Consider the following 22940-nt stretch of genomic DNA (forward strand, 5'->3'; position numbering starts at 1 on the left):
CACCTGCCAGCCAATCAGGAGAAAGCAGAGTTCTCACAGGTGAAAAAAACAGCCTGTCTTTATTCGCCCCGCCCCCTAGGAGGAGGAGCCGACCAGAGGACCCCTCCCATCGGTTCCGCTCCTGGGGCAAAGGAAATTCAGAAGCAACCGAACCTGCTAACGGAACTTGGACGCAAGAGGCGGGGCCCAGGGAGCCCTTTTCCAATCAGCAATCCGGAGTGGCACAGTTCCTCCAATTGTGGTCCCGAAAGTGACGGGGACCGAGCCGGCCGTTCAGGCCTCCGGAGCCGGTAGGCCCAATGGCTGGGGAGGAACCCTAGCGAAATGATAGGGGGGCGGGACCGCGCCCATGCGTTCAGCCGCGGGCCAATGGGTGGTGGCGGTGGCGGTTCGGGGCGGGGCCCGGGGGTGGGCGGAGCCGGATTGGGCCGCGGCGGCGGGGCCGTCTCTGGCCGCCGTCCCGCCCCTCCCGTCCGGCAGCCGCCGCTGCCGCCGTCTGGGGCTTGGTTGAGGCGGACGGTGGGTCGGCTGGAGTGTGGCGCCGGTGCCACTGCGCGAAGGGGCGAGCGGGCAGGTGAGTGCCGGCGGCATCCCCTTGGCGCTCACGGATCTCGGGACAGACACGCGCCGTCGCTCCCGAGTACTGCGAAGCCGCCTCCCACCCCGGCCGGCCTCCCTCGCCTCCCTCGACCGAGGTCCGGCCCGCGCCCGGCCGGCCGCTGTGCGTCCGGGGTCCGGGGGATGGCGTGCGCGCTGGGGCCTGGAGGGGTGGCCGGGCGCGGGAGCCGCGGCGGGGTCGGAGGGCGCGCTTGGCTTTGACCCTCTGGCCGGGGCGTGCTGGCCGCTGCCCCGCGTCCCTTCCCGGCGCCTGGCGCTCCGGTCGCGGCTCCACCCGCCCCTGCGTGGCGGCAGGTGCAGGGAGCGCCCGGCTCCTCTGCGCCCACCGGGCGGGGCCGGGCCCTCTCCCTCGCGCCGCTCGCGGGGCTCTGCGTGCGGCCGGCTCGCGCCCTCGCTTCCTTCCTTCCTTCCCGTCGGCGGCCCGTGGCCGGGTGGCAGCTGTGTGGTTTTCATGTTCCTCCCTCTCCAGCCCTCAGGTGCCTGCCGGGTGCCCGCTTCTCTCCCTCACTTTCCAGTTATGAAAACAGTTGTTGAAAATAGGTCATCTGGCTTCCCACGCGCGCTGGCCATCTTCCACACGTTTCGTGCCCTACTAGGGAGAAGAATTCAGTGCTTTGGAGTTTGCCATTCCGTCTTTAAACTCTTCCTCCTCGTGGCCCCAGCCCGGCGATGCAGCTCTGCCTTCCCGTCCCCGTCCGTTCTCCCCCCCGGGGGGGGGGGGGGAGAGGAGATGATTCGTGTCGCGTCGGGCGCCACTTGCTGCGGGGGCTTCACCCCCGCCATGTGTTGACACGTTCAGGATCGCTTGAAGGGTATTGTTTTTGCTTTTCCAAATGAAGGCGGCGATATTTCAAAAGCAAAAATACTTTTAAAGTTTGTTGACAGTTTGATTTTGCTTTTATGAACCTCGGAGGCGTTAACCTTTTAGCGAGGGACTTGTCCGTGGCTTGGTTGCGGTGGTGGTTACACGGCTTATATGCGATTGTCAAGATTCAGAACTGGACGTTAACAATGTGAATTTTATCATACGTAAATGATACCTCTCCCTTTCCCATTTTTCTTCTGCAAAATGACCCCTTTAATATTTCAAAGCGGAACTAAAAACAGTAATCATCATGGAGAGGTTTTTCTTACTACTTTAAGTAAATGCATTAAACTCAAGAATATAGGAAAGTAAAAGCAGCTCTCCTCCTCTCCATGGTTAATTCTTAGTTAAGACCTACTTGAGCCATGATGTATTGTGTCCGTCTGGACAGGCTACTGTGCACGTAGCTCTGCCTTACTAAATTAGCCCCAGGGGCTGCTGTGATTGGTATTTGGTAAAGTTCCAGCAATTTAAGTTTTTCTCCGTCCCAAGAAAGTAGCTTGGAAAGCTGAGTTCTCAAACAGCTACAGAACAACCTCTGTTGGAACCCAGAATATCCTCGGTTCTTCGCCTTCTGCTACCCCTTTCTGCGTGCCCTGCGTTCTCTCTGTGTATTCAAAATTGCGAGTTAATATCTGAGATGAAACTCCTCTGCAAGAGTAAAATGGTTGCTGCTGCTCAGCTCTCCTGTGCACTAACGTCTTTCAGTGCTTTTTCCCCTGGACTAGGAATGATGTTGGGCTTGAGTGAGGACTGCAACATTTGTGCCTACCTGTACTGTCCAAGTGGAAGTTTCTGTTCAGGTCTGCCCATTCTGTTCGGAAGTACAAAAGATGGTCATTAAGAAAGGAACACATATGGAGCTTCTCTTCCTGTTGTGAACATTTAGGTCACATTTTAGATGATGATTAAACCTTTGCTTTAGAGAGGGCTGCTGGAAAATGAGAAAAATGTGAAGGTTCTACACAGATATTTTTTCCATTCTCAAGTTCAACTGTTTTTGTTTTGAGAATGGTCTCCTCAGTATCTAAAAGAGAATCGTGAAGGAGGTGACAGCTAGGAAGGTATCAGCATTAACAGGAGCTTGCTCATCGATAATTACTGAATTCACTGGAAACCAGGGACATAGTTTGTGCTATGTGGGATTTTAGTAAAAGTATGAGTAAAAATCCTATGTCCTGTCTCAGGGTTACATTTTTTTTTTTTAACTAGATATCGTTTAGTAGTTTGAGGCATTTTAAGTCCCTTAACATGTTTTAATTACAGTCTTCTTTTTTCTTATCACTAATCTGAAGCAGCATTCAGAAATGAAACTAATAAATAGCGGATTTTTGTGTTTAGATTGATGAATATCTTTCACTGGCAGGGTTTTTATCTTTAGAAACTGGTCTGTCTGTCCTTGTGCTGTGCATGGTGCTTCTGTTGGGGGTGGGGAGGAGGAATTTCAAGTGTGCTTCCTCTCCTTGTACCTAAATCCCGGGAATGGAGCCTAGATTTTGTTCCCCACAGAGGAATAACAGTCATGTATTACATTAGCATTAAACATTTTTTAACAGAACAGTGAATGTATCTGTACTGTTCTGTTCTTTAGAAGTTGCTTGTGGCCAGTTATTTGTTTTCTCAATTAGCTAGCATTCTGTTTGTGCCCGTAGTTTGGTTTGCTGAGCGCCGTTTTGCTCTTGCTGCTGTCATGGAAGTGTTTATCTTGGAGAGCCGTTCATTCTGAGTCATGGTCAGCCAGTTCAGAGTATCTGATGAAGGGTTTCTTGCTTCCAAATTTTTCTAGTTTTCACTTTTGTTGCATTTACAGGTGTATCTTACTTGACAAAACTGACTTCTGTACAGTGGATTTCCTTATATTTCATTTTCCTATTTATAATATTGGAGATGTTAAATATTTTGATTGGCATATAAAATTAATTCACATTTTTTCTAAGTAAAATAACAAAATATTAATACACATAATATATTTTTCTATTACAATGGAGTTGAGACTTTTTTTTAAGTTACTTAGTAGGCTTAGGGAAAAAAAGCTTTATTAGCATAATTGGCAAGATTAGATAGAAGTCCTGCTTTTTGTTGTTAAATTCACCCAGTAACTCAACCCGAGATTAGCTGGCTAGGGTTTCCAGGTGCAGAGTTCCCTCCAGGTTTGGGATATAAGCAGATCCTAAAAACATGAGGTACAACACAGGTATTGACAGTTTTCAACTGAAATCAGTTTGAATGGAAGAAAAATGATTCCAAGTGATGATAAATTCAAGTACAGTACCAAAGTTAAGACTTCGACATTCTTTTTTATTCAAGCAAGAAAGTTAATTAATAATCAAGATAAGTCTAAACATTCTTGGCTGACAGTGGAAGACAAGTCATAATAGAAGACAAGTCTGACTCTGAAGTTAAAATTTTGAAAGGGACTCGAAGTGTGCTTTTTACCAAGCTCGAGTAAAATTTTGCATGCCCAGGCTCAGTAATGGGTGCAGAGGGAGGGGAGGGCTGTGGGACCAGTAGGAAGAAATACTTCCACTGTTATTTTGAAGAACTAGAGAATTTAGATAATCAGGTGTCCATGTGGAACTCCTAATAAACATGCAATATTTTCAGCTTATTACCTTTCTACAATTATGCGTTGCACTTTCCCTTTCTTTTAGGATCCACGTCATTAGAGGAACATAATACGGTCCAAAAAATTCCGTGACTGTTTTTAAGGTTCCAGTCTCAGTGAACAGGGTTACTTCCATTTCAGTAGTTTTCTGTTAAGCACAGTTAAGAGAAAGCAAGGGTTAGTGTTGAAAACTACTCATTAATGTTGCTTTTGCCATAACATATTTGCTGATGACTACTGAAGGTTTTCATTGTTGTTGGTAATGCTTTAGTACTGCTGCATGCCATGGTTACTGAGCGGTTTCTGCACTCTCCGTCTGTGACCAGGATGCGGCCTTGCAAAGGCCAATGTGGGCAGGAGCTAATTTGGAAGTTTGGCTCCACATTTAAGCTGAGCCACTCCTGAGCGAGGCAGCAAAGTAGCTCTGTACTTTTAGAGACCAGAGAGATATAGACCTTCACTCTAAGGGAATGCTGTTGTTTGGAACCTCGGAAATGACGGCAGACCTTCAGAGCCTTGGTAAGTGGTTTGGTTTTGAGCGGAATCATGAGATCCTACTGAGTATCATGAGTAAAGTTTGTCACCAAGCTGTGCTGGTGAGGCTCTGCCACCAACTGGGTCTATCATCTTGCACAAAATCAACCTCTCCGAACTTCAGCTTTCTCATCTACAGAGTGGGCATGATATCTATCTTGATTGTGTGAATTTTTTAGAAATGCTTATTTCAGCTCTTCACATAGTAAATGCCCTCGTGACACAGTTGTGATGAAGACAGTCATGCTGGGGACCTGCCACAGGACACTACATGGCAGGGATGACATGATTTAATAGCTTAGAAGCAAATTCATGATGGCCGGCATGAATACTTGTGTTTAGGTTTCAAAACGCAGGTGTTTAATATAGCACGACTGTCTTGCCAAAGATCATTATATTCAAGAATTTAGTTGACGACCATCTTATTCTAAAGGCTGTGGGACTACATCTCACTCTCACCTTTGCATTTCAGAGTAGATACTCAAGAAATGTGCACTGAACGAATGGTTTCATTTGTTCACTTGGCTTGTGGAAAAGCTAGGGCAGTTGTAGATATATTAGTAAAATCTCCCTGAATTGAGTTCTAGGCAGGCAGGAGTCCCACTGAACTCTGTCCCTCTGAGAGCACATCGGAAAGGTTTTGTTGGCTTAGCTATGTTTTAGTGAGCGGTGTTTTCCAGGTGGCTTTGTCCACTTCCGAGAAGTGTGTTGTGAAGGCATGTTAAGTCTGGAGAAGAGAAGGCTTTGGAGGGCACAGGAAGCTGTTTTCAAAACTTGGAAGGGAGGTTTCTGTTTTAGAGATAGAATTGGGACAAGGTGAAGAGGCCTGAGCTTCCAGCAGTGTAGGACTGCGGGGGCAGGGCTCCTGGGCGACACCCCCGTGGAGGCGAAGGGGCGGGTGGTGCAGATGTGCAGAGTGGGGTCGCGCCCTCAGGACTTTGGGGCCCTGCTGGCTTCTGACCCCGTGTCTGTGTCCGCACTGGTTAGGGATGAGTTGTGAGCGGATGACAGGCTCCATCCACCCTGCCTCCCCCGGGGTTTTAGACTGGAATTTGACAGTGGGTAGCAAAGCACTTCCACAACCATAACTGCCACACCACATTACCTGTCATTATTTTAAACTTTTGCAGGGTTGAGAGTTAACACGGGTGACTCCAGAGGTCTCTTCCAAACCTGAAATTCCACAGCTCTAGAATCCTTATGCGAGGAGTGTAGGTGGTTTCAGAGCCATTGCTTGACAGATCATAGCTATTCCTTCACACTTAACATTTTTCTTCCTCCTGTTAGAAAGGTATACATAATAGGAAATGATTATTCATGATACCACGTGATTCATTGCTTTATGAAAGGTTTGTTTTGCAACTTCCTTTAAATAGCCTTATATTAATTTAAGTGTATTTACAACTTAATTCAACAGCAGTTTAAAACTAAACTATTATGTATCAAAAAGTCAATCAGAAATGGTTTAAGGGTCTCTAAAATTATGATGTAAATTAGTGGAAAATAGCAAAAAATGTAGAAAGCAAGGAACATATATATTTCTTTTTATTAAAACCTCCAATTTGGGCCTGACCAGGCGGTGGCGCAGTGGATAGAGTGTTGGACTGGGATGAGGAATGACCCAGGTTCAAGACCCCAAGGTCGCCAGCTTGAGCGTAGGCTCATCTGGCTTGAGCAAATGGCTCTAGCAGGGGATTACTCGGTCTGCTGAAGGCCCATGGTCAAGGCACATATGAGAAAGCAATCAATGAACAACTAAGGTGTCGCAACGAAAAACTGATGATTGATGCTTCTCATCTCTCTCTGTTCCTGTCTGTCTGTCCCTATCTATCTCTCTCACTGATTCTCTCTCTGTCCCTATAAAAAAAATAAGAAAAAAATAAGAAAAAAACAAAACAAAACAAAAAAAACCCTCCAATTTGGGTTTGTATATATCTGTGTCTATATGACAGTCCAAATTGTTCTGTATGGAGATTTAAATTGTACTTATATGCAATTTATAGGTCTCCCTCCATCTTAAGTAGCTCCTGGTTGAAATTAATTCCATCTTCCTGCCTGCCTCCTTGGCCTGACTTGGTCTTTCTGCGCTGGGGCCCATCAGGACCTCCTTAGATAGAGACTGGAGTGATGAGTCCCAGTTAGCCACTTAAACTGGTGTAAAGTAGTACGGCTTGACCCTACTGCTAGCCCCTGCCACCGTGCAAATAGAACACACTTCCGATACACACTAGTTTTAGTTAGCGCGGCACCCTGTAATGCCAAGACTGTATGTGCCTTGTCAGTTCCTGCAGGAGAGAAGAAAACATTGCACAGTTAAATACTTTTCAGTCTGGGAGTGCTTTCATTTTCCTACACATCAGCCTATAATTTGTGCTTTTAATTCCGAATGCAGTAATCTGATTCTAACGGCCTGCAGAGTGTTTTAGCGAGGTTCTTTTCTTCCTACACAAAGCTTAGGCAGGCTCTCACACCCCTTCGCGAGTATGTTTACAGCTGGGTGCCTGAGGTAGAGGCGGCCACAGGGCTCTTCTCTCCTTCCGTCCATTCAGCTGGAAAGTTGGACCCATTGAAAAACAGATGCTGGGTGTAAGCTAAGGTTCTCGGATAAATTGCCAAATAAGTGTAATCAAAAATGTTTATTCTAGTTTCACTTAATTGAAAGCAACTGAGGACAAATACAAATATACATCCTTTCCATTTAGAATTTGTTTAGGGGGAAAGAAAACCCCATGCAGCTAAATTCCATCTCAGTCTATCAGTATGTGTGACGTACACTTTGTAAAAACAGGTTCAGCATCTAGTACCTTCCCTCACCACCACCCCTGTCGTCAGCCAGGTACCCTAATTGGTCGGCAAGCTGCGCTCAGAAGTCACACGCATGCCTGACCTGTGGTGGCGCAGTGGATAAAGCGTCGACCTGGAAATGCTGAGGTTGCCGGTTCGAAACCCTGGGCTTGCCTAGTCAAGGCACATATGGGAGTTGATGCTTCCAGCTCCTCCCCTCTTCTCTCTCTCTCTCTCTCTCTCTCTCTCTCCCTCTCCTCTCTAAAATGAACAAATAAAAAAAAAAAAAAAAAAGTCACACGCAGCTCTTTGGCCCCTTGAGTGTGACTCTTCCACAAAATACCACATGCGGGCGCTACCTCGATAAGGAATGTACCTACTTATATAGTTTAAGCTTAAAAACTTGGCTCTCAAAAGAAATTTCAGTCGTTGTACTGTTGATATTTGGCTCTGCTGACTAATGAGTTTGCCGACCACTGCTAGATGCACTCATCGTACCTCTCCTGGCCCACCCCTTTTTTCCACTACACAGGTGACATGCAAAAGAGTACCTTGATTGGTCAAAGGTGGTTGTTGATTACAGATGTCATCTGCATAATAGTGCTTTAAATAACAATTGAGAATGCATTGATTTTACTGTCTTTTAAAGTTTATTTTATCAGGTGGAGAGACTGTTGGTAGACTTAGCTAATTAGTTTTTTTAAGGAGCCACACTTTGAGGATTCTGTATGTTTCTAAACTTTTTTTTTCTTTTAATATTTTACTTATTGATTTTAGAGAGAGAGGAGTAGAGAGAAAAGGCGGGGGTGGGGTGGGGGAGCGGGAAGCATCAACTCCTAGTTGCTCCTCTCTATGTGCTTTGACCGGGCAAGCCTGGGGCTTTGAACTCAGTGACCTCAGCATTCCAGGTTGGTGCCTTGGCCACTGCGCCGCCTCAGGCCAGGCTAAACCATCTGATGGGGAAAAGTAGATACGTGTAAAAACCCTGGCACACGGTGCCTTCTTACAGATGCCTCTTCCTTTGAACAACGGTAACTAGAACTGTTTGTAGACTACATTTGTCTCTCAGGTCTGTATTGCTTTTCTATGTATTTCCTTTTGTCTTAAGTAATATTTAAATCCTTTTGGGGGCCTGACCTGTGGTGGCGCAGTGGGTCAAGCGTCAACCTGAGAGGTCGCCTGGTCAAGGCACATATGAGAGTTGATGCTTCCTGCTTCTCCCCCCTTTCTCTCTCTCCTTCTCTCTCTCCTCCCTCTCTAAAATGAATAAATTAAAAAGGAATCCTTTTTTAACCAGATGCTTTGTTTCTCTCCAGATAATAAGAATTTCTAAATTTTACCTGACTTCAATTTCAACTTGGGAGAAACAACTTTCATTTAACATTGTACCTCTGGTTAGCATGTGAGATTGAACTTGAGTGAATGTGAGGGTGTGTATACACACATTTAATTTAGCACTTCTTTATATTTTTTGTAATGTAAATATTTGAAATAAATATTGAAGATAAATATGTTGTTTTTGTAGAAACTTATGATTTCTTCTTAAATTTTTTTTTTTTTTTTTTTTTTGCGATAGACAGACAGGGAGAAAGATGAGAAGTGTCAACCTGCAGTTGTGTCACTTGAGTTGTTCATTGATTGCTTGTCATATGTGCCTTGACTGGAAGAGGGGGAACGGGGAGGGCGGTTTCACTCCAGCCAAGCCAGAGACCCCTTGCTCAAGCCAGTGAGCTTTGGGCTCAGGCCAGCGACCATGGGGTCATGTGATTCCATAGTCCAGCCAGTGACCCTGTACTCAAGCTGGTGAGTCTGTGCTCAAGCCAGCGGCCTTGGGGTCTCGAACCTGGGTCCTCAGCGTCCCAGGTGGATGCTCTGTCCACTGCGCCACCGCTGGTCAGGAATTTCTAATAGGTATTCTTTTCCACTGAGAGCAGTAAGGGTATTCAGGGTACCTACTTGACTGTTTCATTTGTTGAAACTTGGAATCTAGCTCCAGATTCAGCTGAAATCACAATAAAAATTATGTGCGTAAGAAATATTTTAATTCTAAATGGAAAGGGTAGGTAGTTATTTCAAAGCCGAGGTGTTGGGGAGATCTGTGTTAGCTAATGAAGGGGGTTGAATTTAGGAAACCTTTCATACTGGATTCTAATGCCTTCTCAAACTTTTCCCCAGAAACTTATTCTTCAAGTGCAGTTTTCCTTTTCTGATCGTACTTTCTGCCCAGCACCTCTCCGTTTAGTTCCTCTCCCGGTGTGTTTGAGGAATTCTTCGGCTGTGAGTCTTGCTTTCCCAGCTCCTTACCCTGAGGGTGCAGGCCTGGCCTCTCCTTGTTTGGTTGTCTCCAGCAGGATCTCGGTGGGCCTGGCCATTGACCAGGAGAGCTTGTTCAAGCCAGTGCACGCACGGTGTACAGCCCGTCTTTGGGCTGGACAGACTACAGGATTTCAGGTCGGAAGATGTGGATCCATCGCTTGGTTCTTGGCCAAGCAACAACTGAGTCTGAGCCCCCAGACACAGCTGTCGTTACCACTGGCCTCTGCGGGTGTGGCAGGGACCCAGGGAGGTCGTGGGTGGGACATATCTGACCAGGACAGAGCACCATGCAGATGCTCGTGGCCCTGCTCATAAATGCCTATCGGAAATGGACTTACTCCTGCTCTGATGCTTTCTAACAGACCGAAAACTCATCTGTTTGTGGAGTAGTCTGGCCATTTCTTATATGTTCGACCTCCAGGACCTTGTTCAAGTGTGTGGTCTGAAGCCCTGGACAAGGCACTTTGACTTCTCTGTGGACCAAAATAAAAGGATTAGATTAGTCTTTCTTATGTATGTGTACGTAACTTTTACCTCTGTGGTATCACAATAAACATTTTAGTATATATAATAAAATCTATGTAGTTTGAAAAAAATTCTAGAATAAAATTTTCTTAGAGTTTTTGTAGGTAAAAAAGAATGAATTTTTCTTCCAGAGACTACAAAGCAGATTTTTTTTCATTTGAGAGCCTCCAAATGCTAATATTTATCACACGTTTTTTTTCTGGAAGGAAACTTTAGGACATGGTACATAGGAGGTAAGATTTTAGCATCTTAAGGCTAAGTCACTGCTGTGCTGCATTTTATTTCTTGATTTTGTTCTTTGGAAATGTAATGTATTCTTTTTGTCTTTCTCTTCTCTATAGTCAGAAAATGGGTAAGAAGAGTCGAGTAAAAACACAGAAATCAGGCACTGGTGCTGCAGCAAGTGTGTCACCGAAGGAAACCTTGAACTTGACTAGTGAGCTGTTACAGAGTGAGTTCTGCTCTTTGCCTTCTCACCTTTCTGTGGGGCGTGTGTATGTTCGACTGCATTCGCAGTGCTGCCTGGGAGTGTCACTATCTGGTGAAGCATGAAGTTAGCCACGTGGCCTGGGCAAGTTTCAGAACCTCTTGACCTCTCAGTGTCCCCACCTGTAAAATGGAGCAGCTGCCGCCTGTGGGTGCTGTGTAACTAGAGCGGGTCCGGGATGGAAGGCTGAGCAGGGAGCTTCTACAGCACAGGCTCCCAGCACGCGGGCCTCCGGGGCACCAGGAGACTGCTTTCTGACAGTGTGGCCTCAGACCGGTTGCTTAGCCCCGCTGGGTCTCAGTGTTCATCTCAGTAAGTGAAGCCCACCGTGGGAGTGTGATGACAGTGTGGCCTCAGACCGGTTGCTTAGCCCCACTGGGTCTCAGAGTTCATCTCAGTAAGGGAAGCCCACCGTGGGAGTGTGATGAGGACCGTGTGAGCCCAGGCCTGTGAGGGTGCGCTGTGGGCGGTCGAGCCCCAGGTGAGCAGAGCAGGCCTCTCAGCAGACCTTCGGAATGGCTTCCGCGCTAGGATGGCTCACCTTTATTTTCAGAGACTCAGTAATAATCTTCCAGTTTTCACATGCTGAAGTTGTGCGTTCTTGGTTCAAGGAAATTAAATATCTTGCTTTAGTAAGTTAGTATAAACAGGTAACTTTTTTTTTTTTTTAATTGTGAACTTAAATTGGTGCTATGTATGTTTCAAATTTAGCTGGGGTCACTCTATTAACTAACAACATTTGTCTCATTTTCTTTCCTCCTTATGTTTAGATTATGTGACAGGCTAAACCCCAAATAAAAATTTAGCTATCCTTCCCTGACAAGCAGGCAGCGACCAAATGTGGGTTGGGTCCCTCCCTGAGTGTTCCCATGGCCCCCCTAGGTCCCCCTCCCACCCAGAAGCAGTGCGGGCCTTCCCCAGAGCCCTGATGTATTGGCTGTGTCCCACCTGTCGCCCACACTAGAGTGGAGGCAGCTTGAGGACAGGTTCTGTCTTACATTCCAGGGCCCCAGGCAGTAGTTGTTGATGGAAGAGTAAGACTGGTCAACCTTTTTATGAGCCGGCATACAGCTCGTTACTGTGTATTACCACATATACTGCTTTCACTGGGGAACAAAGGAGGCCAGAGGTTTAGCAGGAGCACGGAAAAGGCTTTCTTTAAACTGATCTGTTTAAACAGCAGAGAGCTGTGGGCAGGCCAGCTGGGGGCAAGTGCATGGCGGTCCACAGCACTGGCCGGCTCTTGGGCGTTGTGCGGTCACTTCCGGGCCTGTAGTAGAATCACAGCTTCCTCTTGAGCAGTGACTGTGCCGTCTCTTTGTGTGACTCTCCCAGAGTGCTTAATATAGTGTCTTACACTTGGGTATGAAGTGTTCGTTGACTAATTGTCCTTATGTCCAATTTAATGGTTCCTGTAGGGAGCAGTTGTTAGGGGGTTTAACTAGAAAGGAATGTTGACTTTCAATAGCATCTTCTTTCACTATCTAGAAGAGTTTTCAGGGCAGTATTTTGCATTTTAGTGTAGCTTTTTAGACTTTCCTGTTTACAAGTATATTCTTGGGAAAACACACCAGCAGTGGGAATGAGGTAGGTGTAAGCCAGCTGCTCACACTTAGGTACTGGGGGTACAGCTGAATGTGGGGCATTGGAATGGTGTGAGGGGGTTTACGTGCCTTGAAATTATACCTGATTTGTGCTTCTCATGTTTGTCATTGTGGCTGTAGTACCTTTGTCCTTTAAAAACAAATCAACAACAACCGAAATCCTCTCTCTCCTGAAGACCACGGGTTAAGTGTCTGAGTGTGTGGCTTTTATGTTGCAGAATGCAGTAGTCCCGCACCTGGCCCAGGAAAGGAGTGGGAGGAGTATGTGCAGATCCGGTCTCTAGTGGAGAAAATACGAAAAAAACAGAAAGGTACATTTGCGGGAATGATCACGTATTTTAAGAAAATGGTGTGGAGAGGGGTCACAGTCACGGTTATTCATCCTCTCTGCGGTCGTTGTGGGGAGTGGGGGGCTGGGAGGAACGGGACCAGGAGCCTGTCGTTTCTGAGAGCTGTTGCTTGCTTTGGGGGAGGGAAAATGCTGAGCTTTAAGGGGGGAGATGTTTGTTTCTGGGGGCTAAAATGACCAACTTCAATTTACCTTTGTTATGTGAAACATATATTTAAATGTTTTTCCATACTCTGCTTCTGTCAGGATTTGAGGTCAGTCCATAATGCTGTGTATAGTCAACACATGAGTATATACTGATGGGTCAGTGTTGATCAAGATTTATGATGAACTCAGTCACATTTCGATTAAATAGGAGATGTAGTTCTACTTCCCAAGCTATGTTTTTACAGGGTAGATTCACTCTCAGCCAGGCTGGCACTGGGGCCAAGTGTCAGTTGAAAAAGCCTATTCAATATTCCTATTGTTTTTGTTCTGTAAGGCACAAAAAGTAAAGATTGGTATTCAGGGCCACATGGGAGGTGGAGGCAAAAGCATAACAAGTAGTCTGCGTTTAGAAGGATGAGAGAACGTCCTTGGGCTCCCTGTTTGTTTATTGCCGTGAAAGTGAGTCAGAAGGGTTTATTTGCTCTGTGAAGTGGTAGCTTAATTGCTCCCTGTGCACACCCACCAACCTGCAGCCTGCGGTGTGATGGTTCCACAGCCCAGAGGGGGACAGGCCCCTTGATAAGGAGTTTGTCTGCACCGCATGCAGACACTAATTCTGGCTCACAAGAGACATGGCTGAGAAGTTTTGTATGTCTTGCGTGTCTTCTGAGCAGGAACTGTTTACTGCAACTGACAGCAAAGTTAGAGCGCCCACTTGTTTTCAGTGAGTCTGAGATCCTCTCGAGCAAAATCAGTTTTCTTCAACACTGCCGGGTAGTCCCGCTGTACACACCTAGGTGACCCGTAATGACACAGTGCTGCCGTGGCCGTGGACACCTGGGCTGGCTTCCACTCCCAGTTCCTCCTGTTAATCAAGTTCCTGCTCCTCTTCCTTTATTCAGCCAAAAGAGAATGGTTTTTCCTACGCACGGCTTATCTTTCTGAACATTTTAAATAAAATAGCAAGCTGAAAAACGCAGAAAATAATATAACAACACTTAGGGGCCCAGATTGAAAACATGCGAAAGCCTTGCCCGTTCAAGCTCTCCTGTCCTTCCTGCCCGCCTGCTGGTCTGATCCGTTTCCCTTCCTTCATTGCTTATTTTGTTTTGTATTTGTTTTTAAGAAATAACTGTTACGCATATAGATGTCTGCAGCCCCACACTTCATCCCCTCCCCTTCCCTCCACGTGGAGGGTGTTATCTTGACTGTGAATGTTTTTCTACTTCAACTATAGCCCCATAAAAATATATGGTAATAGCTAGTGTTTTTAAAATGTACATAAGTGGTATCACAAACTACTTTTGTGTTTTACTTGTATCGATGCATGCGATCCAGCTCATTTACATTGCTCCACAGAGTTCTTTCAGAGAGCTCTCCAGGTCTGTGCTCTTAGAATCAGGGCTCAGCCCTACACGCATTTTCTTGTGCACACGTGTGAGCTGCTGATGTTTGTTTTCATGGGAGTTTTGTTAAAGCAAATGTGCATCTGAGAGATGGCATGTTAACTGACGAGGGAGCTGCTCTTTGAACCTGCAGTCGCTGTGAGGGTTTTCCCCTTCCCATCATACACCTAACAGTCAGTATTCGTATTATCTGGGGTCTGTAAATATTTCTCTGTAACCCAAAGGGAGTTTAGGATTTTAATTACCCTTCCTGTCACTATGTACTGTGACTATATGGTGATTAGCTGTGAATTTTTTTCAAGATTTGAGTGTTATTACTATTTACCATGTTAGTTACATTGTTTCTTTTATTTTCTGAGAGTAACATGAATATGTCCTAAAAGGAGCGTTTGTTTTGTAAAATGTGGATTGATACAGGTCTGTCTGTTACTTTTGATGGGAAAAGAGAAGATTACTTTCCTGATCTAATGAAATGGGCCTCTGAAAATGGAGCTTCCGTTGAGGGTTTTGAAATGGTTAATTTCAAAGAAGAGGGCTTTGGTTTGAGAGCAACAAGAGATATCAAGGTGAGTTTATAAACTGTTGGTCTGAGCCGGGGTGGGGGGGGGTCTGAGTACGTCTGGATTGTGTTGTATAGAGCAGTATTTTTCAACAGATTAACTCCATGCAGCAATAGGGTGGTTGACTCTCTTGACGACCAGCAGTTGGAAAACAGAGAACACAGGACGGGAAGCAGATGCCTTGGGCTTGTCCTGAGCCTTGTGGGTGGGAAGGGGTGCCGGGCGCAGCCAGCACTGTCTCTCCTGCCGCAGAGATCCCCTAATGTGACCCTGTGTTCTGGGCAGCCCCTACCACCTGTCCTCCTGGGGAGCCGTGCTAATAACTCATGAGTGGGCAAGTCAGGTCACATTTTGGGGCCTCTGTTAGGGGCCCATAGAACATGTCTCATGGGATTCTGAGCTCTAAATATAGAGAAGGATGTGGGCTCAGGTGTTTTGTGGGTGGAGCGCACGGGGCTCTGAGGTTGATTGGATGTGGGTGGGGCTGGGGGGACAGGCAGTGTAGAGGATGCAGGATGCTTACCAGTTTTTTGGAATGGATATCTGAGTGGTTGGAGGTACCACTTACTGAAACGACAAACCAGAGGTGATAGGAAAAGAAGAGAAATATACATCCGCTGAGGGACAAATCCTTGTTCTTCACTCTTGGTCCTTCCTTCCAGATGGAGGGAGCAGCAGCCTCCTCTGCCTCTCTGTGCCTCTCCTGGAAATACTTACTCTGTGGTGATTGGGGAGAGGACCTGGGGCTGGCCTTTGTCTTGGGGAGATGTCTGCCACGTGTGTCACCGTGCTGTGCTCTCTCCCCAAGTTGCCAGGGGCCAGTCATGTGTGGGAGGTCTCGGGGGCTCCAGTGCTACCTGTAACCAGGTGGGAATCTAATTCTGGGATTCAGTTAGGGATATTTTGGGTGACCATCTGTTGGAGTCTTGTGTCTCTCTTAGTTGGTTCAGAACTTGGGTAGAAGAAATGGGTGTTATTACTAGGCCTGCTCAAACTTCCAGCAACCTTTTTGGCCAGGTTGTAGTTAACCTTTTGATGATACAAAGATAAACCATACACTGATTTATTAGATATTTATTGAATAATCTGGCCTAACCTGTGGTGGTGCAGTGAATAAAGCATTGACCTGGAATGCTTAGGTTGCTGGTTCAAAGCCCCAGGCTTGCCTGGTAAAGGCACATACGAGAAGCAACTACTACTAGTTGATGCTTCTTGCTCCTACCCCCCTCCCCCTCTCCCCCTCCCCCTCCCCCTCTCCCCCTTCCCCTCCCCCTCTCTCCCTCCCCCTCTCCCCCTTTCCTCCTCTCCCTCTCCCCCTCCCCCTCTCCCCCTCCCCCTCTCCCCCTCCCCCTCTCCCCCTTTCCCCCTCTCCTTCTCCCCCTCTCCCTCTCCCCCTCTATCTCTCCCCTTCTCTCCCTCTCCCCTCCCCCGTCTCCCTCTCCCCCTCTCCCTCTTCCCCTCTCCCCTTCTCTCCCTCTCCCCTTTTCCCCTCTCTCCGTTCCCCCCCTTTCTCCCTCTCCCCTCTCTAAAATAAGGAATAGTATGCCAATGGTACATTGCTTGTTATATCAGGCTTCCAAAAAAAAAAAATCAGATTTCTTCATGATGCTTATCATCTATAGTAAGGGACAGTGTATGTAAACATAATTCAAATAGTAGGTAAATGTTGGCGGAGTAATTAGATGGCACACGTTCTTTTGCATCAGATGAATAGCATCATTAGTGTGGCTGTTGCCCAGAACACCTTGGCTGTGTTTTGCCTTCAGTAAGTGCGTGTTAGTTTGTTTTTTACTAAGGCATACTTGTTAAGCTTTATTGAGGTAACTGATGATGTAAAAAACGTACATGTTGACTATATGCATTTTGATGAGTTTAAACATCTGCATACACCTGTGGTACCATCACCACATTTACTGCAAGCAATGTAAATAAATACACATACAGAACGTACTGGAAAAGGGCATCTCATTGACAAAAATGAGAGAATACTTTGGGGAAAAAAGGAGTAAGCCGAAGTCTGTGTCGTGGGCACGTGCTTCTGCTGTGAACTTGTGGAGGAGGGAGGACTCCGCGGAACACTCGGCACGGCAGCCGGGCACATGCACGGAGTCGGGTTTTTGCGGGAAGGAGAAATTCTGTTTTGTTTTTAGCATTTAAAAATGTACAGCAAGGAATAAACAACCTTTGAGCTTTATGCCACATTGTTATATGTTTCAAATTAAAGTCGAAAGTTTCCTTTTGTTTTCTCAGTATGTATAGTTAGTTTTCTCCTGGAGACAGGATTTTAAACAGCTCACATTCATTCAAGGACACCATCAATGCTTATTACATTTAAGATGCATTCAGTTATTAGAAACGAGGTGCCGATATGCACCCTTACATTGTCTTTCATGTGTGGTGGGGTTTCTGACCACAGACACAGTTGGATTGAAGACTGTAACATGCTGTGTTTTCCTTATTCTACTGTTTTCTTATTTTTTTTCCTCCTAGGCAGAAGAATTATTTTTATGGGTTCCACGGAAATTACTAATGACTGTTGAATCTGCTAAAAATTCCGTTTTGGGTGAGAATAATTTCTGACTGTTCAAAGCAAAGTGAAAATGATAGAAATATATAAAATATCTTGTGGAGCTAAGGACCGTATTTGGTTGTTTTCTCACCTAGTGAACTGCCGAGACCAGCTCAGCAGTGGGCGGGCACGAGAGGAAGGCGCTGCAGGACTTAAGAAAAAACACACACGACACAACATAGAGAAAAGATGGGCACAGGGGACCCCCAGCCTCTAGGACTGAGAGCCCAGATCTCTGCAGCCTCAGCGTGTTTATTGGTCTCTTTGCTCATCAAGCAAATTAGCAGAGCCTGGATCAAATTAGTCTACACTGGATTCAGGTGCAGAGAAAGATGACCAACAAATGACCCCCAGGCACGTAGGAAAATGGCTGTAGGGATCAGCTGCTTCCTGTAAACAATCGTAGTGGTGCTTGTCGGGCATAAGACTTGTCTCAAGGCTGCAGTTTAATCTCTCGGCTATTTTCCTACAGTGAACTTTTCTCCGAAATCCATATTTGATGTTTTCCATGCTTGTGCTCTGACGTGGTAGAAAGATGCATGTTACTTTAAATGTTACAGGACTATTTAGTTATTCCATAGCTTTAATATGTATTTCAAATTGAATACTTTTTAAAGACGTGATGGAACTTGTTACTATTCAATTCTGGGTTCCTTCAGGGCCCTTATATTCCCAAGACCGGATTCTCCAAGCCATGGGGAACATCACCCTGGCCTTCCACCTGCTGTGCGAGCGGGCGGACCCCAACTCTTTCTGGCAGCCCTACATTCAGACCCTCCCCAGCGAGTACGACACGCCTCTCTACTTCGAGGAGGACGAAGTTCGGTCTCTGCAGTCCACACAGGCTGTCCACGACGTCTTCAGCCAGTACAAGAACACGGCTCGACAGTATGCCTACTTCTACAAGGTCATCCAGGTGAGCCGCTGGCTGCTGTCCACCTGTCTGTGGGGCAGGGTAGGGGAGAAAGGGAAGCTACCCACAGACGTTCTGCTGGATACCTCAGTGAGGGTGCTTCAACGTTTTACCTTCTTACATTGTAAGGCATTCTAGTCCATTGTTTCCGTTTGTCCAGATTATCACTGAAATATGGTTCGACTATATCTGACTACATCAGTGTCTAGGGTTAATACAGTGTGTCCGTAAAGTCATGGTGCATTTTTGACCGGTCACAGGAAAGCAACAAAAGACGATAGAAATGTGAAATCTGCACCAAGTAAAAGGAAAACTCTCCCAGTTTCATACCTATTCAGTGCGGTTTGATGTGGGCTCACGCACAGATTTTTTAGGGCTCCTTAGGTAGCTATCCCGTATAGCCTCTACAGACTCGTCACTGACTGATGGCCTACCAGAACGGGGTTTCTCCACCAAACTGCTGGTTTCCTTCAACTGCTTATCCTACCGAGTAATGTTATTCCTATGTGGTGGCACTTCATTATAAATGCGCCGATATTCATGTTGCACTTTGGTCACGGATTCGAATTTAGCAAGCCACAGAACACACTGAACTTTCCTCTGTACCGTCCACATCTCGACTGGCATGGCCATGGGCTGCTCCGCTGTATACACGATATTACATCATCATCTGCTCATGTGCACATGCTGCCACATCATCCTACAGAAACTAGGAGAGTTTTCCTTTTATTTGGTGCAGATTTTACATTTTTGTCGTCTTTTGTTACTTTTCTATGACCGGTCAAAAGTGCACCATGGCTTTATGGACACACTGTATAAACAGCAGTTGTTCTCAAGTTATGCAGGTTATCAAGTTTTTCTGAAAACAACATAGTGAAAATTTAAGCACTATAAAATGTAATGCAAAACAGAAACAGTACTCTGTGTATAAATTATTCAAGAAAATGAAGTCCATCTGTGGGTACTTCATATATATATAGGTAGTGAAATATTAACAGTGAGTGTACTAAATTTGTGATGCTCAATTCTTTGTTTTTCAAAGTGGACTGTGTATTAGTTTTAATTAGCTCTGAGTAAAACAGTCATATACAAATCTCTGTAAGGTTGAGTAGGAAGCGTCAGGGCCCACGGCTGATAGGAGTATGGTTTCCTGTGAGAAGCTGGAAAAGCACTGTGGTGGAAATCACCTCTGCCGGCCAGTGTGGTGGTAACAGGGTGGGCTGGGTTCCGATGCCTGCAGCACTGCCTGGAGCCGCGTCCTGGGGAAGGCTGTGCTTCCCTTCCCTCCCCTGTGAGATGGGATGCTGCAGCACCTGACTCCCAGGGTTGCTGAGTGGACAGAATGAGTTGGCTTTTGTGAGGCCTCCAGTTGGACTTGTTACAGAAATGCGTGATTTCTGTTACCATTTTGTGTTTTGATCCTTTAGGCCAGTGGTCCCCAACCCCCGGGCCGCGGACCGGTACTGGTCTGTGGGCTGTTCGGTACCAGTCCGCAGAGAAAGAATAAATAACTTACATTATTTCTGTTTTATTTGTATTTAAGTCTGAACGATGTTTTATTTTTTTAAAATGACCAGATTCCCTCTGTTACATCTGTCTAAGACTCACTCTTGACGCTTGTCTTGGTCACGTGATACATTTATCCGTCCCACCCTAAAGGCTGGTCCGTGAAAATATTTTCTGACATTAAACTGGTCTGTGGCCCAAAAAAGGTTGGGGACCACTGCTTTAGGCCATGTTGTTTATGGACTTTTGTTTTAAATTGCATCTCCCTGTACTCACAGTACCTTGTTAGTATTTCTTAGTCCTTTCTTCTAAGAAACTCCCACTTATAAAGGACAGATCACAAGCTCAGGATGGCTTTGAAGTCTCATGTTTTGTTGCTGTTGTTGCTGATTTTTGGTCTCATGTATTTGAATCTTAAAATTTAGTGCAAATGTTTGTTTGCTATAGTTTTAAATCATGTTAAATGACATACTGTCCAGTCAAATCGGCATTGTAGGAAAGTGGCCCTGTCTCTCCTATGACCCCACACGCTCCTAGGTGCCCCGGAGACCCACGTCCAGTGGGAGAAGCACAGCTTCCACGCTGCAAATGCCGTCACCCCAACAGTGTGGTCAGTCTGGCTGTGGTTCTTCCTCAAGGAGAAAGCATGACCGTCACTTAACACTAGTACACAGAGGCAGCAGAGAGAAATTGCTAGAAAATAAAAATACGTAATAATGAACTTTGTAGAAAATTTCTCACCCAGTGACTTAGTTTCAGAGTAAATACGTTGTGTGACAACCACGAAGGTGTAGGTTGTGGAGTAGAAGAATTTTGCGTAAGGATTCATGACTGAAAAACATAAGCAAAAGTTTTTAAAACGTCCTATTTTAAGTCTCGCTGTTTTTGTAGTTTTAGAACGGTCTCATTGCTTCTCGAAGTTGTCAGTAGCGGTCCTGAGGAAGCACGAACGGCGTCGTGCTGCCGTTTCAGATTGCTGCCGCGTTCCCTCGCGTCAGGACAACCAGGAACTTCCCTGCGCTTCCCGACTCTGATGGGGGGCCTTGTGCCCTTCCCGCTGACCACTTCATCTGTTCGTCTTCGCTCAGGGACAAAGAGTGGGGTCTCACATCAGTCCTAGTTTGGGGGTCGAACTTCTAGGGCTCAATTTGGTGTTTCTAATTGACTTTCGTTAACTAGAGGCCTGCACCAAGCTGTGCCTCTGAACCAACACCCATTGATTTTCTTCTGCGCTGATGCTGGCCAGGGTCTGCCGGCCAGGGTCTGCCAGCCACAGCTCCTGACCTCTGTCTCGTAGTGCATCAGCCAAGTGACGGTGAGTGGGACTCGGTCCCTGTGTCTGGGGTGGCGATCCCAGGTCCCCGGGGCGGGCGCTGGAAGCTCCCAGTCCAGCCTCACGCCTTGCTGCGGGACTGAGGATTTCTGTCCCCACAGAGAAGTAGCGGAGGCCCTGTGTCTGCTCACCAGCAGTCCCTTCAGGTGGGGCTCTGCATTGCGTTCTTTATCTCAGTGGTTCCCCTTCTGTCTCTCCGCTGCCTGAAAACTAGAAAGAATCTCCTGTTCTTTCCTCCCAGCGTGTCCTCGGCCAAGGGCTTCCAGTGGCCACTTGCTTGTTCAGATTACTTTCTGTCTTTAACTTGCTTTACCAGATTCTTTCAACAGCCTTTCCAGGCAAGTCTCCAGGTCTTATTCTTCAACATCTTTGTAACAATTTGTTGCCATTTTCTATTCTATCTGAATGTTTGAATTACTTTGTAGTATATTAAGGAAACCTTATTGAAATTTTCGTTTACTACACTGAGTTATCCCATCCTTGAGGATGATATATCTGTGTCTTCTTTGCTATCTTTTAATAAATTAGTGTTAATTTTTTCCATGAAAAGGAAAAAAAAAACCCTAGTCTTTGTAGGCCTTTGCTGGTCCTCCTAGGTGTTTCTGACATTGTAGTCTTCTTCAGATGTCCGGTGCACAGTGTCCTTTAGGTGTCCAGCAGATGACATGGAACGGTGGGTAATGTTGATGAGGTAGGTGCCAGAAGAATTTAACTCTTGTTTATATCAGTTGGCCTAGGACAGTGGTTGGCAAACTCATTAGCCAGCAGAGCCAAGTATCAATAGTACAATGATTGAATTTCTTTTGAGAGCCAAATTTCTTAAACTTAAACTATATAGGTAGGTACATTCCTTATCGAGTAGCGCGCGCACTTGGTATTTTGTGGAAGAGCCACACTCAAGGGGCCAAAGAGCCTCATGTGGCTCCAACCAGGGGCCTAGTGTAAGATTGGTTTCCTTACATGTCATTTGGCTTAAAGTCGCAGAACCCACCCACAGCATTAAGTGAGGTACCTTGTGTTAAGAGAAAGTACCTGCTGGAGAAGCTTCATACTGCAGTGGAATGGTTCAGGAAAGGCGACACCCAGGCTCGGAAGCTCGCTTTAGAAACTCGGTTCTGCCAAATGCTGGGGAAGGCGTGTGCATTGACGGCCTCAGTGGCAAAACTTCTGTCAGTCTGTGGAAAGGAAAGCGCAGTGTCCTCTAGAACTGTTTCAGAGTCTCACACCTATGAAAATACCGCCAGCAGATTAGGACATTCCAGAGTTCAGCTTCAGGTTGGGTGTTTTGCATGGAAAAATGTGTTTTATGATAGAAATCAGTGAAAAAGCAGGATTTGGCTTAAACCCAACTTTGAAGTAATGCAATTGTGTGAAAATGAAGCAAGTTATGTTGGATTTTACTTGACTTAGCATAGAACAGGGGTCCCCAAACTATGGCCCATGGGCCGCATGTGGCCCCCTGAGGCCATTTATCCGGCCCCCGCCGCACTTCCGGAAGGGGCACCTCTTTCGTTGGTAGTCAGTGAGAGGAGCATAGTTCCCATTGAAATACTGGTCAGTTTGTTGATTTAAATTTACTTGTTCTTTATTTTAAATATTGTATTTGTTCCCATTTTGTTTTTTTACTTTAAAATAAGATGTGCAGTGTGCATAGGGATTTGTTCATAGTTTTTTTTAGTCCGGCCCTCCAACGGTCTGAGGGACAGTGAACTGGCCCCCTGTGTAAAAAGTTTGGGGACCCCTGGCATAGAGGAACGGTAGTCCAAGTACATTTCATTCATGTCAGTGAAAAAGAAATGACTAGCCCCCAGGAGTGAGC

At 46.0% G+C, this 22940-nt stretch overlaps 2 protein-coding genes across 2 annotated transcripts in view; one reads left to right on the forward strand and one right to left on the reverse strand.

Annotated features, from left to right (window-relative positions):
• Positions 1–273: 273 nt before the first annotated feature.
• LOC136376999 (proline-rich protein 2-like) lies at positions 274–1071 on the reverse strand. The gene has a single exon (XM_066343593.1). The coding sequence runs from the start codon at positions 1069–1071 to the stop codon at positions 274–276; it is 798 nt and encodes a 265-aa protein (XP_066199690.1).
• The window catches only part of SETD3 (SET domain containing 3, actin N3(tau)-histidine methyltransferase), a 64779-nt gene continuing 42262 nt past the window's right edge, over positions 424–22940 (forward strand). The window contains exons 1-6 of the mRNA XM_066342257.1: positions 424–574; positions 10589–10698; positions 12557–12649; positions 14658–14806; positions 17291–17363; positions 18029–18285. Coding sequence (XP_066198354.1) covers positions 10596–10698; positions 12557–12649; positions 14658–14806; positions 17291–17363; positions 18029–18285 — 675 coding nt within the window. The 5' untranslated portion in view covers positions 424–574; positions 10589–10595. The remainder of the gene's footprint in view (positions 575–10588; positions 10699–12556; positions 12650–14657; positions 14807–17290; positions 17364–18028; positions 18286–22940) is intronic.

The sequence above is a fragment of the Saccopteryx leptura genome, chromosome 6 (assembly GCF_036850995.1).
Source record: "Saccopteryx leptura isolate mSacLep1 chromosome 6, mSacLep1_pri_phased_curated, whole genome shotgun sequence".
Taxonomy (NCBI): Eukaryota; Metazoa; Chordata; class Mammalia; order Chiroptera; family Emballonuridae; genus Saccopteryx; species Saccopteryx leptura.